The sequence below is a fragment of the Glycine max genome, chromosome 6 (assembly GCF_000004515.6).
Source record: "Glycine max cultivar Williams 82 chromosome 6, Glycine_max_v4.0, whole genome shotgun sequence".
In the NCBI taxonomy this organism is placed as follows: Eukaryota; Viridiplantae; Streptophyta; class Magnoliopsida; order Fabales; family Fabaceae; genus Glycine; species Glycine max.
In genome coordinates, this window is record NC_038242.2 from 47,451,484 (window position 1) to 47,470,335 (window position 18,852).

Below are 18,852 nucleotides of genomic sequence, written 5' to 3' on the forward strand. Positions count from 1 at the left end.
GATATAAAAATTTAAACCATAATAGGATATTTGAAGCATTTCCTTAAAAAAATTAAGCTTCTCAAGAACAGATTGAGTTCATTACAATAACTTAGTTTTTTTTAAAAAAAAAACCATACCTCAAATAATAGGCTTTAACTCAGGTAAAAGTACAAAAATAGAGCAGAAAAGCTTTCCCAAAAAAAAAAAAACACATCACAAAAGATGTCCATATGCATCTTTAAAGCAACATTTATCATTTAGATAGTTTTTTTCCACATTCTGAGCCATACTGACAGTAACCAAACCAAATCCTCTCACAAATTCTTACAATGGCAAAAGATGTATTACAACAAGAAGATTACATTTGTAGTTTTTGAGGAAGGCTAACTTAACTTTGCTTATCCATGAAACCCCCTCATATGCAACAATGCATCATACATGAACAAAGGGGATATATTAAAAAGTTTATCATAGAAAATTACAAAGTTCATTCAGGTATTTGATCAAACACTCACCTAAATGCTTTACTTTCTTTCTTGCTTCTGAAAATTTGCAAGATTTTAAAATGACTTGTGGAAAATTAAAATAACCTCCCTTTCAGTTTATTGGTGTAACACAATGTTTCATTTTTTCTACCAAAAGTCTATTCTTGGGGGGATTTGTTAAAGATGTGTTGGCTTTGGGCCAAGAATGTTACTTCTACGTTGATAACTTATTTTTTTGGTCTAATATACTTAATTTTGTGACAATATATTCTTAAAACGTTATTATTTTTTTATCAAATTAAACCATTTTCTCAATGCCCACAAAATGTTTGTATACAAACTCTGGGATTCCATTGCCAATAAAACACTTGAATATCTTTGTTGTGGGTCACAGTAACAGGCCAGTCTAGGATTCGAGGCCTAGAACCTCCAGAGCAGAATAAAGGAAGGAAAGGAAAATTGTATTATTGTCTGATAATTGAATTGCATCCCCTCTCATATTTATAGATGTTCTTAAACAATTCTGGATGAAAATTCTTTAACAGATTTTGGCAGCATGCCTTGGAGGAAAATCAAAACGCTACCAGGAGACAACATCTAACGACACAAAGATTTGGGATTCTGTTTCTAGAAGACTGCTACCAGGAGACAACATCTAACGACACAAAGATTTGGGATTCTGTTTCTAGAAGACTACTGCCAGCGCATCCATACTTCATTGCATAGTCCTTCAGGTACTGAGGCTTGTTCATTTTCCTTTTTGACCTTCTACGTTCTTCCTTGTTTGGTTCCACTGCATGCTCTGTTTTTGCTGCCTCTTCATCTTTCGATTTTGTATATTGTTCTGGTGCTGCATAGTGTTCCATGTTCTGCTCCCCTTTCATAACAATCTTCCAAAATATATTCTTCATCCAGCTGAATTGCTATCAAAACCTGAGAGTTTGATACCAACCATATGCTTCATATAATCGAAAGTCACATTGCCACCAAGTTTTCACGCTTTTCCCTATCAAACTGTTTCAAGAACATCAAGTCCATTAGGAGATACAAATCACTCTATGTAATCAGTTATGCAAAATACAAAATATGAGAGATCTCAAACTATAAAGAAAGACCAAAAAAATCAAAAATAAAATATGTCACTTAATTTACTCTTGAAATGTCATGATTAAAAACACTCAAGATTTCAAATATTGGTCCACAATACGGTCGCAAAATCAAGTTTATTGGGTCTCATCAATTGCATAGTAACAACAAGTACAGTTGCACCAGCCACATTTGTCTCCAACACCAAAGATCAAAACAAAACCACAACTCCACCAACAAAAATCTCTGAGAATAAAGCTAAAGAAACTACACTCAATGGATAACAAATTATAACTGAAAAATGAATAACGTAATACAACAACTACACTAACCTATCTAATTACCTTATAAGGGGATCAGAACTCCATTATCCTTGGAGAAGTTGGATCAGTAGTTTAGCACTTTAGTCTCCTAACTTAGAAGCTCCCTGTCTTTGAAAAGCCATAAGAAATATTCTAATTAAAAACTAAAGATCACAAAATAAACAAATATTCACTTCACATCACATCCTATAAAACCAAATTAAAATTAGTATTCTGATTCTAATTTAAAACTGAAATTTCAAAATGGAACATGTTTTTAACCCATATATCTTCTTTTTCTTCTACTTTGGGAGTTGGAGATCTAACTTGATAAACAGTAAAAAGGCTTTTAAGGTTTCAATAAACATATATACATCTTTTGGGTTTTGAACTACATTTAATGTAAAATCGTGCACAAATAACCTTAAGCAGATCCTTATCGTTTAGAAAACAGTATAAAATAAAAAAATAAGGTGAAACTAGTTATTTGAGTAACTTTAAAATAAGGTGAAACAGTATAAAATTTCATTTCATTGGCAAAATAACCATGCATCAAGGAAATGGGAGAAAAAGAGAACTAAAAAAACTTAAAATAGGTACCATGGTGTCATACAAACTAAATAAGAAATTAAAAAAATAGTCAAATACCAAACCACATCAACAATGCAACTAAATGGACGAAATCAATTCAAGTATCTGATTGTGTTTTATTATGGTTCAGATTGAATGCTTTAAAACTGGAAATGAACACACATAAAACCGTTAAGCTTTAGTTAAATTAATGAATACATTTTGCACAAAAATATAACAACCTAAATGAGAAATAAATACATGATAAAACACAGTCAAATTCCAAACCACAACAACAAAACCAAAAAAAAAAATATCCTAAAACCTTTTTTTGAGCAAATTTAAAATCTTTTGTAATGGGGTTCTTTAAACTCAATTACACTATATCACTCACTATATCCTAAAACACACATAAATTTCATTTCATTGTCAGAAAAATCATGCATCAAGGACAGGGAGAGGAAACAACAACAACAACAACAACGCCTTATCCCATTAGGTGGGGTCGGCTACATGGATCAACTTCCGCCATAATGTTCTATCAAGTACTATACTTCTATCCAAATCATTAAGTTCGAAAGCCTTCTTGATAACCTCTCTTATAGTCTTTTTGGGTCTTCCTCTGCCTCGAATTGTTTGCCTTCTCTCCATCTGGTCTACTCTCCTCACTACAGAGTCTACCGGTCTTCTCTCTACATGCCCAAACCACCTAAGTCTATTTTCCACCATCTTTTCTACAATAGGCGCTACTCCAACCCTCTCTCTAATAGCTCTGTTTCTAATTTTATCCTGTCGAGTCTTACCACACATTCACCGCAACATCCTCATCTCCGCTACACCTACTTTAGTCTCATGTTGGCTCTTGACCGCCCAACATTCTGTTCCGTACAAAATCGCCGGTCTTACCGCAATCCGATAAAACTTTCCCTTTAGCTTGATCGGTACCTTTGCATCACATAACACCCCCGATGCTTTTCTCCATTTCATCCATCCTGCTTGAATGCGATGATTCACATCCCCTTCAATTTCTCCATCATCCTGTATTACAGACCCAAGATATTTAAACCGTGTGACTTGAGGGATAATATGGTCTCCTATTTTCACCTCTGAGTTAGATACCCTCCTACTTTTGTTGAACTTACATTCCATATACTCCGATTTGCTTCTGCTTAGGCGAAAGCCATGTGTTTCTAGAGCTCGTCTCCAAGTTTCCAACCTCTCATTCAACTCCTCCCTCGACTCTCCAAGGAGGACTATGTCATCTGCAAAAAGCATGCATCTCGGCGCTATCTCTTGGATTTGTTCCGTGAGGACATCCAGAATTAAGGTAAAAAGGTAGGGGCTAAGGGTTGACCCTTGATGCAAACCAATTGTGATGGGAAAATCGTCTGACTCTCCACCCTGTGTCCTAACACTAGTCGATACCCTATCATACATATCTTGGATAGCTCGAATATATGCAACCCTAACCCCTTTCTTCTCAAGAGCTTTCCACAAAATCTCTCTAGGCACTCTATCATACACTTTCTCCAAGTCAATAAAAATCAAGTGCAAGTCTTGTTGGTCCATGCGATATTACTTCATCACCCGCCGTAATAAATAAATCGCTTCCATGGTCGACCTTCCCGGCATGAAACCAAATTGATTCTCAGTAACTTGAGTCTCCTTTCTTAATCTCCGTTCGATCACTCTTTCCCATAATTTCATGGTATGACTCATGAGCTTGATTCCCCTATAATTTGCACAATTTTGTATATCCCCCTTGTTCTTATAGATTGGCACTAACGTGCTTCTCCTCCATTCCTCCGGCATGCGTTTTGACCTCATAATTTCATTAAAGAGTTTGGTGAGCCACTCAAGACCTCTATCTCCAAGAGTTTTCCACACTTCAATAGGTATGTTGTCTGGTCCCACCGCCTTACCGTTACTCATTCTTTTCAACGCTTCCTTTACTTCCTGTTTCTGAATCCGACGATAATACTTATAGTTTCGGTCCTCTTCTCTTGTGTCTAGACTGCTAGAGTCATATCCATATCCATCATTAAATAAGTTGTGGAAATACACCTTCCACCTTTCCTTGATATCTTTTTCATGCACTAAGACTTTGCCTTCTTCATCCTTAACACACTTTACGTGATCCAAATCTCTAGTCTTCCTCTCTCTACCCTTAGCAAGCCTATATATAGATCTTTCTCTGTCCCTGGTTCCTAGAGCTTGGTATAGTCCGTCAAAAGCTTGGGCTCTTGCCTCACTCACCGCCTTTTTGGTTTCATTTCTAGCTATCTTATACTTATCCCAAGTTTCAGAATTTCTACACCTAGACCACTCCTTGAAACACTCCTTTTTTACGCTAACTTTGCTCTGAACACTTTCATTCCACCACCACGATTCTTTACCCCTAGGTCCAAAACTTCTAGATTCACCCAACGTCTCTTTAGCCACTTTAATAATCTCTTGGGACGTCTTATTCCACATATCATTTGCACTTCCTTGTGATTGTCCACACCATCCCTCCCATATCTTTTGTTGGAAGATTCCTTGTTTCTCACCCTTCAAGTGCCACCATTTGATCCTTGGTGCTACCATAGGACTTCTTCTCTTTGCCCTATCTCTAATTCTTACATCCATAACCAAAACTCTATGTTGGGTAGTCAAGCTCTCTCCCGGGATAACTTTACAGTTCAAGCAATACTTCCTATCAGACTTCCTGATAAGGAAAAAATCTATCTGAGAACATGTCCCTCCACTTTTGTAAGTGATAAGATGTTCCTCTCTTTTCTTAAACCATGTATTGGCTATAGAAAGATCCAAAGCCTCCGAAAACTCCAAGATGGATTTACCCTCCCCATTCATCTCCCCTAGGCCAAAACCCCCATGCACCCCCTCAAAACCTCTATCCACGCTACCTACATGTCCATTGAGATCCCCTCCTAGGAAAACTTTCTCTCCTTGGGGTATATCCTGAAGTACCCCTTCTAGATCCTCCCAAAATTTTACCTTAAAGTGTTCTGCTAACCCAACCTGAGGTGCGTACCCACTAATAACATTAAAGGTGTCCTGTCCCACCACCAATTTTAAGGCTATGATACGATCTCCTACTCTTCTTACATCTACGACATCCTTCTTCCACTCCTTGTCCACAATAATCCCTACCCCATTTCTTGATCTGATTTTTCCCGTATACCACAGCTTAAATCCCGAGTTGTCTAATTCTTTCGCTTTTTCACCTGTCCACTTAGTTTCTTGTAGGCACATAAAATTGATCTTCCTCCTCACCATAACATCCACTATTTTCATAGATTTTCCAGTAAGTGTGCCTATATTCCATGTACCAAAGCGAATCCTCCTGTCATGAACTAGCTTCTTTACCCACACCCATTCACGAAAATGTGGGAACCCTTGCTTACTTTTCACTACATCCGGGCGGCGATGCAGCGGCCCTTGCTCTTTTGACACTATACTCGAGTCATACAGCGCGTTGCTTCCGGGCAACGACCTAGCATTCACATTATTACGTAATTGATCCATGTTCATAGAGATTCGACAAAGTTTTACGTTGGCTGTCGAAAGCCTAACACAACCCTCTCCTTTTATCCGGGCTTGGGACCGGCTAAGAATAGCAAAGCTAACCTAGGCAGGATTACAGGGAGAGGAAGAGAACCAAAAAAGATTATTATAGGTACTGTGGTGTCATACAACCTAAATGAGTAATAAAAACACAATCAACTACCAAACCACATAAAAAATGTAACCAACTGGATGAAATCAATGCAAGTCTTTGACTATGTTTTGTTATGGTTCAGATTGATCAAATAACAAACCACAACAAAAAAAAAAACTAAAACTTCTTATGAGCAGTGACTTTCTCGCATACTATAGGTGTGATTGAATGCTTCTTACGAGCAAGGATTGTTCATGGTTCAGATACAATGCTTTAAAATTGGAAATGAACACAAAGAAAACCATTAAGCTTTAGTTAAATGAATGAATACATAATGCACGAAAATATAACAATCTAAATGAAAAATCAACACATAATAAACCACATCAACAAAACAAAAGAAAAACCTAAATGCTTATTATGAGCAAGGGCTATCTGTGTTTGTCAAATACCAAACCACAGAATAGAAAAAATGAAGCTTGTCATACATAATTACAAAGTTCATTCAAGCATTTGATCAAACACATAACTTGCAAACCACAAATGAGATCAACCTGATGATTGTTATGCATAAGTAAATTTTGTAATTAAGTCACGCAGAAATTATTTGACTTTCCCTCTTTTATTGCTTCTTTTTGTGTTAAACATTAGAATTTTGGCATCTTTGGAGTTTTTATCCAATAAGTGCTCAAACGGGTAAATTTATAGTGTTTTTGTGGTATAATTTTTTGTAAAAACACAGCAGAAGCATGGAAGAAAGTTGAAGATCTGGAGAATCTCGCTCAGCACGCCAACCTCACTTAGCGCGAAGAAGCCACATGGGAAGCCAGATGTCACATGCAGGCGTGCTTAGCGTCTGACCACTTACTTCTTGCATAATGTCAAAAAAAAAAAAACATGATTGTGTTGCATTTTAAGAAGACAAAAAGAGAGGGAATGAGAGCATTCAACATTTCCCACAGAACAAGAAGCTAGGGCACATCCATTCATCCCTTTTTGACATTGGGAGTTTTCCTTTTATTTTCTCTCCATTTTCCTCCATTCTCTTCCACCACCTTCATCCCTTTTGGTATTTGTAAGTCTCTCATGACAATGAAAGACTAAACCACCCATTGTTGGGAGCTAGCAACCAAACACTCATTCTTACTCTCTATCTAATGTTATTTCAGTGTTATTGTCTCTTTTCTGCACTTATTATCATATTTGTGGTTTGATCATCTGTGCTCATGTGTGATGTTATAGGGTTTAGGCATTGGAAAAAATTTATCTCTTAAGAATGGAAAAAGAACATCTAAAAAATAATTCATCTCTAGGGATAGAATGTTGTTATTTAGCCTATCTTATGCATCTATGTTTATAATGCAATATATCTGGTTTGTTTCTTAAGGGATTAGGGAGAAAATTAGGTAGAGTAGGCTCTTTCGTGTAAGGAATCATGGCTAGAGTATACGAGTAGATGCAGGTGATAATTGAAATAATATCGAATAGAGAAAAATTATTAACGTTGCATCAAGAGTAGTTTTGGTAGGCTAAACCCGGAACATGTATGGAATTCTGCATCAACCGTCACTGCTCTCAATGTTTGTTTTTCTCGACCTTGCACATGCTAGCTTATTAGTTTAATTTTATGCCAAATTTACTTTTAATGTCACATATTACAAATATTTTAATCAATTCATTAATTGCTTCAATTGCATATACATAACAATCAAAGTTATTGTACACTCGATACTTGAATTTCTGTTTTAAAATACTAAGTACACTTGCGAAGAAGTTAACAATCCCAAAAAAAAAACACAATATCATTCACATAAAATGTATAAAGAAGGTGAAAGAATCATTCGCATAAAACATTAAAAGAAAAAAAAATCACAGGAAAGAAGGCCATTTACCTCGTGAGAAAGATGTTGAACTTTCGACCGATGGTGGTTGGTAGTGCCAGTTCCGGCACGGTTGTGATGTTGCTATAAACAAAGAAACAGGTTCTGCTGTAGTCTTTCACCAAATCTCTTGATTTCCAACATCTTGTAAAATAAAAACACACATAAATTTCAATTCATTAAATGAAAATGCATGCATCAAGGAGAGGGGAGAAACGGTGAAAAAAGATGCAATCAAAGAAAGGAAATAATTACGAAAATCGAACATTTTCTTGGAGAGAACCATGTTGAAGATTGACCAACGTTGCTTGGTAGAGGAAATTCGGACGACGAACTCTGCTAGAGGTTCCGATCAACTATGAAGATCTTTGTTACTTTGCAACATCTACAAAAAGAACACATACACATCCCAAGCGAAAGGACTGTGAGGAAGGAGAAGAGAGAAAGGATTTTGAATTTCAAGTTTTGAAATTTCTCTCTGATTTCCGTGCTTTTATGTGTGTAGGGAAAGCTAAAAGTGGTATGTTTATCAAATTGGGGGGTTTTTTCAGGGTAGTTGTGGGCTTGACACGTGGGCTAACCTACCTCCAACAATGAGCTCCATTGTATTTAAGATAGACGGTGAGAAATTAGTCATCACATTCAAGATAGGAGTTACAAGTACTGAAGGACATGAGGAGTTACGAGTTTATCTTTATTGTCATCCATTAAGGAATAGAAAAATTCATTCCACCTAAGACACCAGAGTGAACACTGAAAGTAATTGTAGTAATCCACAAGGAAGAGTTCTATCTTCACCATTAGATAATTGATTAGACGATTCATGGATCCTTTCATATTACCAGAGGCTTTATAGTCCTACTTTCGTTAATTAATGGAGATTCTACTGGATTAGGTCTCAATTTTTTATTTTTTTTGGCTCACATGGAGACAATTTTTCATTTGACATTTTGGTGGTATTTTTTCCCTTATCTCATTTACATTTAATATCCATTTAGAGTTAATAGGAAAAAAAATTGAATTGTTGATTTTCAGCATTTAGTGATATGATTATTGTCCAGTTTGACTTAAATTTCTTCTATTTTTAATGGTGGCTACAAGATTAAAACTTAAGATCTTGTACATATTTTCCAAACCCTGAGCCCCATCACTAGACCAGCCCTAATGGTCTGATTTGACATATATTTCTATTCTTAACCAACATGGAACATATTCTCTGAATATTGGTTGCAAAGATCTCAGACTGTAGGACACTAATCGATGGTAGTAAAAAAAGTAAAAAAAAAAGTCACCGAAAACAAAGAAAAAATAGAAACACGTATCCTTATGGCCTCCATGCAAATATCGAGCCAAGTGCCATATTGTTGTTGATACAAATTGTTAGTGATAGGACGACTCTCACTGATCAGAAATGGAGTGGCAATGCAGCAAATATGAAGCTTCTCACTACTGAATATCTCAGACTTAGCTGGATTTCCTTGTATATGAATTAATATTTAATACATTTGTGCACTAACTTGAATCAATTTCTGCAATGAAAGCACGTTTATTATTTTTTTCACCTAGCTACAAAGGAATGCCCCATCTATAGACTATAGGTGCAAGATATTTAGACAACTGGCTGGCTATTATGACTATAAAAAGCCTTTTGATTGCAAATATTGAACATTGGCTGACTTCAAGCACATTTTTATTGTTAATCTAACTGCAAAGAAATGACCCAATCTGAGGGCGCAAGATACACTTATTCGTGCTCTGTGTAAAGAAATGGCCGGATGAACAAAGTTTCTAGCATTGGCGCTGTTTTTCAGCAACCACTAGTGCCTTCTGCGGTTCCTCTTCCTCAGGTTCTGCCACCACCACCAATGCCTGCTTCTGTTCCTTCTCTGCCACTTGAGCTTCACCATCTTCTACAGGTTGCATTATAGTTTCCCGGAAATATCGGAGTATTACAAGCAATATAAATGCTGCAAAGAAAATTACATCATAAGAATCATCTCAGTCACAAAAAGTTGTCAAATACACATGCCACCATAAGTTAATTAAGCTGTCCAGACCTCAAGACACAATGAATCTTTTAATGATCATTTTCCACCAAGGAAATAATATGTAAGAGGAGTAAAAATCTGTCTTCAGCTAAATATTGTTTTTATATTACAGGTTAGATGAGAGTACTCTATTCCAATTTTGGAAAGACTTGATGCCTAAATAAAGAGTCATGCATCCTTTTGCAAAAGGCAGTGAACAAGTATATTGTGGTCAGAACTAGGTTAAAATTAGAAAATTACTTTAAAAAGTGGCAGGTTTACTGGAGATTTACCTGTGAAGATTCGAGTCTTTATGGTAGATAGATTCCAGAATGCAATAAGCACTGATGCAATCACTATCTTCTTGTGAGTGCAAGCACTCCATGTGTCCAACAATCGCAATTTCAAGCACTCGACTGCATGACAAAAACTTGTCTTAATTAGTATAAAAAAATGTGGATCGACCTACTACTGTTAACAACAGGGTGGAATTATACCTCGCAGGTTTATCTGAGCAGAGTAACAAGAATAAAGCCTTGGTACACTGAAGCTGACAAAAAATCCTGCTCATATTATGTATTAGCAATTTAGTGAGATATGCATTATCAGAACTAAAATATAATGACAAAAAACATGATAATGCTGAACATAGAAGAGTTCATGATGTCCTCACCAATGGCACAAAGCCTCCAAATTGTAATAAGATGACCATACTCCGCTCCTAGTAGAAGGAAAGGAGCCACCTGCAACAAAAAAGTTATAAATACAATCTAATGGTATAAGGAGATATAAAATTGGCTCAATGGTTGGGTAAGAGTGAAGGGAGTAGGGAGGGAGGAGAGGTAGTGGTTTCGAATCCCCAAATAACATTTATAACAAAACTAACAAACTAATATTTGATGATCGAAAAAGTTAAAATACAATCTAATGGTATAAACTAACACTGAAAAGGAAATTTTGCGCACAATCAAGAAACAAAGATTTTGGTTTAAGGAATTACTTTCAGGGTCATGCACGGTTCTCCTGAAAACAGTTCTCTAGTCTTTGAAATTGCAAAATTTAGTGCAGGAAGAATCAATTTTGCTAGATGTAAAATGTCATCTTCTTTCAGCTTGGCAAAACTCCTTTTCTCAACCTGGTTTCTGAACACATTAACAAATAGTCAAACACAAATCCGTTGAGTACATCCAAATCCGAAACTTGGATAGCTTAGAAGAGAAACAACATCATGACAAACTAAACACGTATTACCTTTGACAAACTGAGTTTGAGAAGAATGAAACACCCAACAAGAGAATTGCCAATCGCGATATGGCCGAGAAAATGCTGAAATGTCAAGCACGGGAATGTCTCAGACTCTTCTACTAGAGACTAGAGAGAGACCCACAAAAAGAGAAGAAGCACAAAGAGAGAAGTTGCAGACCTAAAGTTGACCCCTTTAGTGAAGCAAGAAGACAAGAAACAAAGACACCCCAAACCAAACCAAAGGGTCGATTTTGAAACATCTTTCCACATTATTAAATCACTGATCAACGCACCAACACGATCCAGATCACCCCTATTCTCTTCATCAGCTTCTAAACATCAAACCAAAGTAAACGCATCAATCTATATATACTACGCTTCAAAATAACATTAAATGAAATCAAACAAACAGAGCAACAAATAAGAGTAATAAACCTCCAAAATCCGAATATATTTACACAAAATTTAGCTGCGGATATATCCTTATCTTCAAAACGCAAAAATCTCATTTTGTTTTTTTTTGAAGGCAAAAATCTCGCTTCTGACTCAGAGAATCATAAAATTCGGTTAAATTAATTAATCATCACAATCACTAAGGACGACCAATACTTAATGTGCAACCGTTTAAGAACTTATAGGAATGTATCATAAATTTAGCTTCGAAATTCACTAAAATGAATTTTAGAAAATACAAATTCTAATAAGATTTACAAAATCTTATTAAATTAGACTTTAATTTATATATAAAGTATGTTTAAAACACTTTACTCCCTTTTACCTGTATTATAAGATCCATTCTTTTAAGATTAAGATTAAGAAAGAAAAAAAGTGATTAATTTAATTAATACTAATAAATTTTCTTAAATTTATAACTTTTTTCAAAATTATATTTATCATTAATACTCCTCCTCTCTCTTCTATTGTTTATTCATACCTTCTCTTTTTTAGTTCGGATTATTTTTAGTTTAAAAATAATTAATACAATAAACAATATATTAAATCTTGTAATAAAAATTAAACTGAATCTTATAAATAAGAATATGGAAATATTGAGTAATTTATTAGTGCGACTATTTTACCATATATGTGTTGTCCATACAAGTCTTTTTTCTCAATCAATTAATAAAGAATCAACTAATTGGACACAATTGTATAAACAATCTTTAGATTGGGAGTTCATTCTAATTAAATTCACAGATTAAACTCTTAAAAAAAAGTCATAAATTAAGAATATTGCATTTTGGAATTTATGCATACTTGTTGTTGGAGAAGAAGTAGAAGGTGGTTGAAAAGGCACCAAGCTGAGTCTCTCCTTCCTATGTCTCCCACTGTGCCTCCTCTTCCTCTGTTTCACAACCTCCTCCACCGCCACTCCCTCCTTCTCCTCCCTTCTCCACCTCCGCAAGCTCCTCGGCGACGCTGCCTGCGCCGCCGCCGCCGCCCGGCTCTTGCACCGCCGCCGCACTCCGGCGGCCTCCGGCACCTCCTCGTCGAACCGCGCCTTCGACCTCCGCGCCGAGGAAGGCGACAGAAGCAGAAGCTCCTTGATCGGAAGAGAGCTCGTCGGAGACGCCGCCGAAGGCTTCGCGGTCGCCGGCGGCGGCGACGTAACCGTGTCGAGGGAAATTTGAATTGGCTCCACCGTTCCGTTTTCGCTCTTTCGAGCCAAACGCGACGACGACTTTGTTCGAGAGCGGTGGTGGTGGCGGTAGTGGTGATAAGGGGAAGAAAAGCAATCCATGAATCTGAATGTGAATTTGAATTTGAATTCGAATTCGAATGTGAATGTGAATTTAAGAGTGAGTGAGTGATCTGAGATTTGAGTTTATTGAATGAAGGAGTAAATGTAAGGTTGTGTTAGGAGCCGTTGGAGGAAAACGACGCCGTTTAGTGTTATAACTTTTTTTTTTTCAAATGTAGCGGTGCGGTGGTAGTGAGGTGGGACCGTCAGCTTCAACGGCTAATGTCGGAAAAAAGTTAAAAACGTTAGTGTCATGGTTACGTTGGAACTCGCCACTTAGTGGACTGTGACGTCATCAACTTATAAAGGGAAATCCTCTTGAGAGTGAGTGTCTTTTATTATTTTCAAGATAACTTGAAAAAATTAATGGAGCAAAATGTACTTCTACATGTTAGCAAATTCATTGTTTCTTGCAGCTACAAAGTTCAATGCATGATGACTTTAAGCTTGTTCTTTGCAACTTTCGTTGCAAAAACATTGATTGAGGTTCAAGAACTATACTATAGAGTAAACATTTATGTACTGTATTTATTAGAGTTCGTCACTGTATTTATTACTTTTTCTTTCTTCTTCTTTTTTTTTCATTGTAACACTTATTAATTATTATATTTATTACAAGTATTTATTATTTTTTCCTTTTTCTGTCATAAGTAAAACATCACATATATTTCTCAACTTACTGTATTAAAGATTTTGCTTATGAAATCTAATTGTTGTTAATTTAAAGAAACTTTACACACAATAAAAATCCAGCACAATTTATCCTATTCTTCTTACACATGTTAATAAGATCTTGCACTACATTAATCCTTTGAATTTATTTTTTCTCCTTTATTATTATCTCTACCCATTGTCAATTTTAATCCACCTTATTTTAGAATAAATGTTAATCGATATCCTTTTAGATTCTCCAACTGAAATTTATTTATGAATAAGATGAACAGTTATAAACATATATACTACTACTTTTATTTCTTTTTGTCCGTCTTTTAAGGTTATTTTGTATAAACTAAGAAATATAATAAAAAAAATCTAATAAAATAGTTATTATGTTTTCTATTTCATCATTTTTTCCACTATATAATAAATACATGTGTAAACTAATTAAAGATAAAAAATAAGTAAAAATATAAATAATAAAAGAATAATTAATGTGATATTCAACTTTATAAATCACAAACAAATAAGATTTTTTTTTCAAAAAATCTAACAATTATAAAGGAACCTAAGGGAGTACCATTTTTTTGTGTAGGTAAGTAGAGGAATAGAGAAATAAAAATAAATAAATAAATAAGATAAAAGTGATTGAAATGATAAGTAATTGATGTGACATAGAAAAAGATTGAAACAAAATGGAGTGAAAATGAAATAATAAAATAGTGTGTGATGCCCTCCCTATGTTTGTGAGAAACTAATCTGCGCATGTTACAGTCAACAATGAATTGAGATTTAGAATTCCTCCAAAGTCCAAAGTTCAATTTCCATGTAAATACAAAACAAGAATCTGCTCATTTCACTGTTCATATGGCCCTTAAAACAAAAATGCAAAATAGGGTATGCAAGGCCCAAAGCTCTTCCACTGACCCAATTTTAATGGGCCTTAAAAACTGTTTCAGCTTATGTTTTAAAGGAGAAAAGAAACATACTGTTGGATGGATTGTTTCAGAATATGATTGGAACTTGAAAGTCCAAAAAAGAGAGGGAGGAATTCAAATATGACGATTTAAGGTACATGTTTTGATTAAATTTCTCAATAAACATTGATAGAAGGAAAAAAAATAAGAAAAAAATGAATTAATTATGTATAAATTAAAATTAGTTTATACATAAAATATTTTAATTTATGGGAAAAGCTTAGTTTATTTTCACTTCTTACTTTATGATAAGTGTTCATTGAAAAGGTTACTAAAAATCTAAAATAAAACTTAAGACAATAGGATGATTATATATTGATTTCATTTTCTTGACTTTCACATAAACTTTTTCCTACCTAAAATTTAACTATGTCTGACACATAATAATAATAAAAAAAATAAAGAAAAAAATAATTCCAGTTGCTAGCAGGCCTTATTATATGAGGACGAGAGTGACGAAAATATTATTATTATTATTATTATTATTATTATTATTATTATTATTATTATTATTATTATTATTATTATTATTAAAGTACCAAAAAAGATCAAGTATTGTGATAAAATCCCTTGCCATGAATATTAAATAAAAATTATTTTGAAAACAACGGAAATAATATTGAAATCTGGACAAAAAAAAAGTTATAGACGTAAATGAAGCCAACGAAAATAAATTCACAATTTATATTTGGCCAAATTTTTTTAAGTTGTTTTACTTAAGAAAATATGAAAATCCAAACACATTAAAACTATGAAAAAGTTAAATAGATTAATTTTATTAAAAAGAAAGTAGTCGCACGCATTGTGTATATATATATCAACTTACTCTAAGAGTTTGTTTGGATAGGATAATTTAATTAGATAATGTATTTTTTTATAAGAAATTAAATTCTTTTCTATTAAACTGTTTGGATATTTTACTAAAAAAAATTGAAATTTTAGAATTTAAGAAGGGATTTTAGTAAGTCGAACAAATAGAATTTCAAATTATATCTCAAAAGAGTGAATTTGGAAATTCTCAATCTGGACAGAAGCGTGCACCTCTAAGCTCGACGTGGAGCCTCGCTCACTTGCTCTCTTAGCAGAGCCTCACTCTTGAACTTCTCTCTCTTGTTCGTCTTACTTCTCTCTTGAGCTTTCATGGTTTTGATGTTGTTCTTCTGTGATTATTGTTTTGTTTTCTTCAATACTCAATTGAATTTCAATCTAGGGTTCATATATTTTCCTCAATACTCATTGTCGCAAACCTAATCCCTAGCTCTCACAGCTTGGCCTTCAAAATGAATGTGCTCTACTTTAATGCTCGCGCGATACCTTCTATTTATTCTTCTTCGGTCAGTTTGTTTAATTGATTGAAAAACCTTTTTCTACTGGAATTTTAAGTAGTAATTGATGTTTCTATGCTTTGATTTTGTGATTAGCATGTCAATTGTTTGTGAGATTTGGTGGTTAGATGTGATTATTGTTGCATTGTTGCATGATTCTAAAGGATTTTTGTGGAATCGCAACTTGTGTTTAACGGGTGGGATTTCATGAGTAGCATGTGTAGTAACAATATAGTAACCGTATTGAAGTATAACAAGAAACCAGACAAAAAAAGTGGAATTACTAGAATAGAAATGTTATTTGGTATGAAATCATTTGTACGGGAAAATGGCGATTGTTCTTTGACCATTGCCATTGGCGCATGACTATACACTGCTAGTTGAGAATGAGTTACATTATATGTATCGTTTACATTTTGCCTCTCCCAAACAAAATTCTTCAGCATAGCATTTGATGCCTTCTAATGTACAAAACTTCTACTCCCCATTGTTGTCCCTATCTAGGCCGACTTGATCCCATGTTATTCTAATGTTGCTTTTGTCTAAATTATTTTGCCCTTCATTTCCTTATTTACCTCGATTAGCATATTCCAGCATGTTGTTGATGTTGTCTGTAAATTCTCTTTTCAAGAAAATCAATGAGAATAAGATATTGTCTTCTAACATGAGAATTTGGTGTGTGTTTGGTTCAACTTATTTTAAAGAAATAACTGATTATTTCCCCCAAATTTGGTAGTTTCTTGAGAGAGTTTTAAAGAAATAATAGTTTATTTTGGCAGTTTTGTTTGTGTTTTGTTTTGGATCCCACAGTTCTCTTTTTCAACTATGCTAACTTGTGTTAATTAATTGTGTTCTTTTTCTTATAACTAAATTTGAGTTTTTAATTAGCTGAATAATTATGCATCCAACATTGAACATTTCCTTAAAAAAATTTCTTTTTGCCACTTTCATGGTATTATGAAGATGTGATGTTGTATTTTCTTTACTTTCATGTGTTAATGCAGAGTTTCTATTTTCATTTTGTTCAGTGCAAATTTTATGTAGTACATAAACCTTTATACTAGTAATTGGTAGTTTGGTACCTTTGCCCTTTGGGCATCATATTCATAGCTTGCTCACAGGGTCAATATCCACAGATGCTTGAACACTTCAGGTATAGCCAACCTCAAGATATTTGTGTTGTTGTGCATGTTTTATGGTCAGCATGTTGCAATTGGATTCATCTTCATCCAACATTTGCAATCAGATAGGGAAGAGTGTTAAACATAATTGTCATGGGAGCATTGTCGTTGGATCATTGTTTTATGTTCCGTAGGAGGAGGAGAATGTCCTGCAACATAAGCCCCCACCAATGCTCCATTTGATTTTCGTGCTAGAAGGGATCAAGGGTTGGTCCTTAGATTTTTTTTGTCCGGGATAAACAAAATAATTGCATCCTCATAATTATTAAAAATCGAGATCAACATTTCTCCTTCCTATTATAATTTTGAAGAAAATTCTGAACTATTAGAATAACAATTTTCAGAATAATATTAACTATTCCTAAATCAAACATGGATGTTGTCTATGTCTTAAAAAAATGAAAGAGCAAACTCCTATCTTTGTTTGTCCTCTACATTGGTCAACTTCTGAAACTAGTGACTCGGGAATTTCTTTTAGAAGCCTACAAAATAATTAGAATTCCTTATTATCTGGAAAAATATGAAATAGTAGAATTTGTGTGTCCCCATCTTCCTTGAGGATGATTTTATGTTATTTCTTTGTTTCTCCTCTATTTTCTTTTCCATGGTCAACTTCTGAAACTATCAAATCTACATTGTTCTTCTCTTCTTTGTGTATTAACCCCCTACAATGCTTAGATGGCTTCTGTAGGTAAGAAGCACTGATTTTTTGCTTATTTGTTATGGGAGAAAGGATTCATGATTGATTATGAAATCCATGTTTTTAAAATCTTCAACAGCTAAATATAATGTAAGTATAGAATTGCAAATTTGAAGATCAAGCTTAAATCTTGTCTCCTGCATCTCACATAACATGCTTTCTACATCCATTACTCTTTTGCATTTGCACAACAGTCTAAGCATAATTCACAAAACATTTTGTGAATATCATAACTGACCATTTTTATAGCATAATTATGTTTTACATTTATATCTCTCATTTTATATAACAAATTATGTTTTAACAAATATGATTTCTTCGGTAGCACTTAACATTATGTTTTCTTTTGCAGAAAAGATGGGAAGGAAATCTTGTGCTAAAGCAAAGGCAATTAGAAAATTTGGAATTATTTTGGAAGTTATTTTGTGACTAGATTTTGCTTTAGTCCAAGTTTTTTTTTTTGTGTGTAATTGCATTACTAACCAATGACTTCTAAAAAAATAATTTTTATTTGTAGGCTTTTAAATAACATTCCAAGTTGAAATGGTACATTCATACCTCAGATCTTATTGTAAAAAAAGCCATGTAAATTTTGATTTGTATATTTTTTATGTTGTGGTGGTTCTAAGATCACATTTAATATATCATTTTATCTACTAAATAGTTATACCTTATAAGCTTATAGAGTTTTGTATGGGCCATAAATGGAATAATAATTTAAATAGCCAAATTAATATATTTTTAATTGAAATAGATTAAAATAGTACATATTTATTGGAATACCATACTCAACAAATAGTACATAGAATTTATTAATGAAAAAAATATTTTATTCAAATATACAATTTTAAAAAATAATGCATTGGATTATTTTATCAAAATAAAAAATTTTGAAAATGAAGAAATTTAATTTTTTTTATCCAAACACAAAAATTTGAAAATAAAGAAATTTAATTTTTTATCCAAACACAAAATTTTAAAAATTAAAGAATTTAAATTGAAGCATTTGAAATTCTTAAAATTTAAAATTTTT

General features: G+C 33.9%; 1 protein-coding gene and 1 long non-coding RNA gene across 3 annotated transcripts; both read right to left on the reverse strand.

Moving 5' to 3' along the window:
• Nucleotides 1-934: 934 nt before the first annotated feature.
• LOC106798979 (uncharacterized) lies at nt 935-8,749 on the reverse strand. Its single transcript, XR_001388821.3, has 4 exons — nt 8,233-8,749; nt 7,979-8,110; nt 1,898-1,984; nt 935-1,481 (listed from the first exon to the last, which is right to left on the reverse strand). It is a non-coding gene; the product is annotated as an uncharacterized lncRNA (long non-coding RNA).
• A 664-nt stretch (nt 8,750-9,413) lies between these two features.
• LOC100799069 (reticulon-like protein B17) lies at nt 9,414-13,592 on the reverse strand. Of its 2 annotated transcripts, none has more exons than XM_006582247.4 (8): nt 12,496-13,592; nt 11,417-11,567; nt 11,245-11,319; nt 10,994-11,135; nt 10,667-10,736; nt 10,491-10,556; nt 10,287-10,409; nt 9,414-9,933 (listed from the first exon to the last, which is right to left on the reverse strand). In XM_006582247.4, exons 1-8 carry the CDS (start codon nt 12,977-12,979, stop codon nt 9,755-9,757), a joined length of 1,290 nt encoding a protein of 429 aa, XP_006582310.1. In that variant the 5' UTR covers nt 12,980-13,592; the 3' UTR covers nt 9,414-9,754. The 2 variants fall into 2 exon arrangements, with proteins under 2 accessions (XP_006582310.1, XP_003526265.1); XM_003526217.5 differs by having other exon boundaries at nt 11,417-11,570.
• Nucleotides 13,593-18,852: the final 5,260 nt, after the last annotated feature.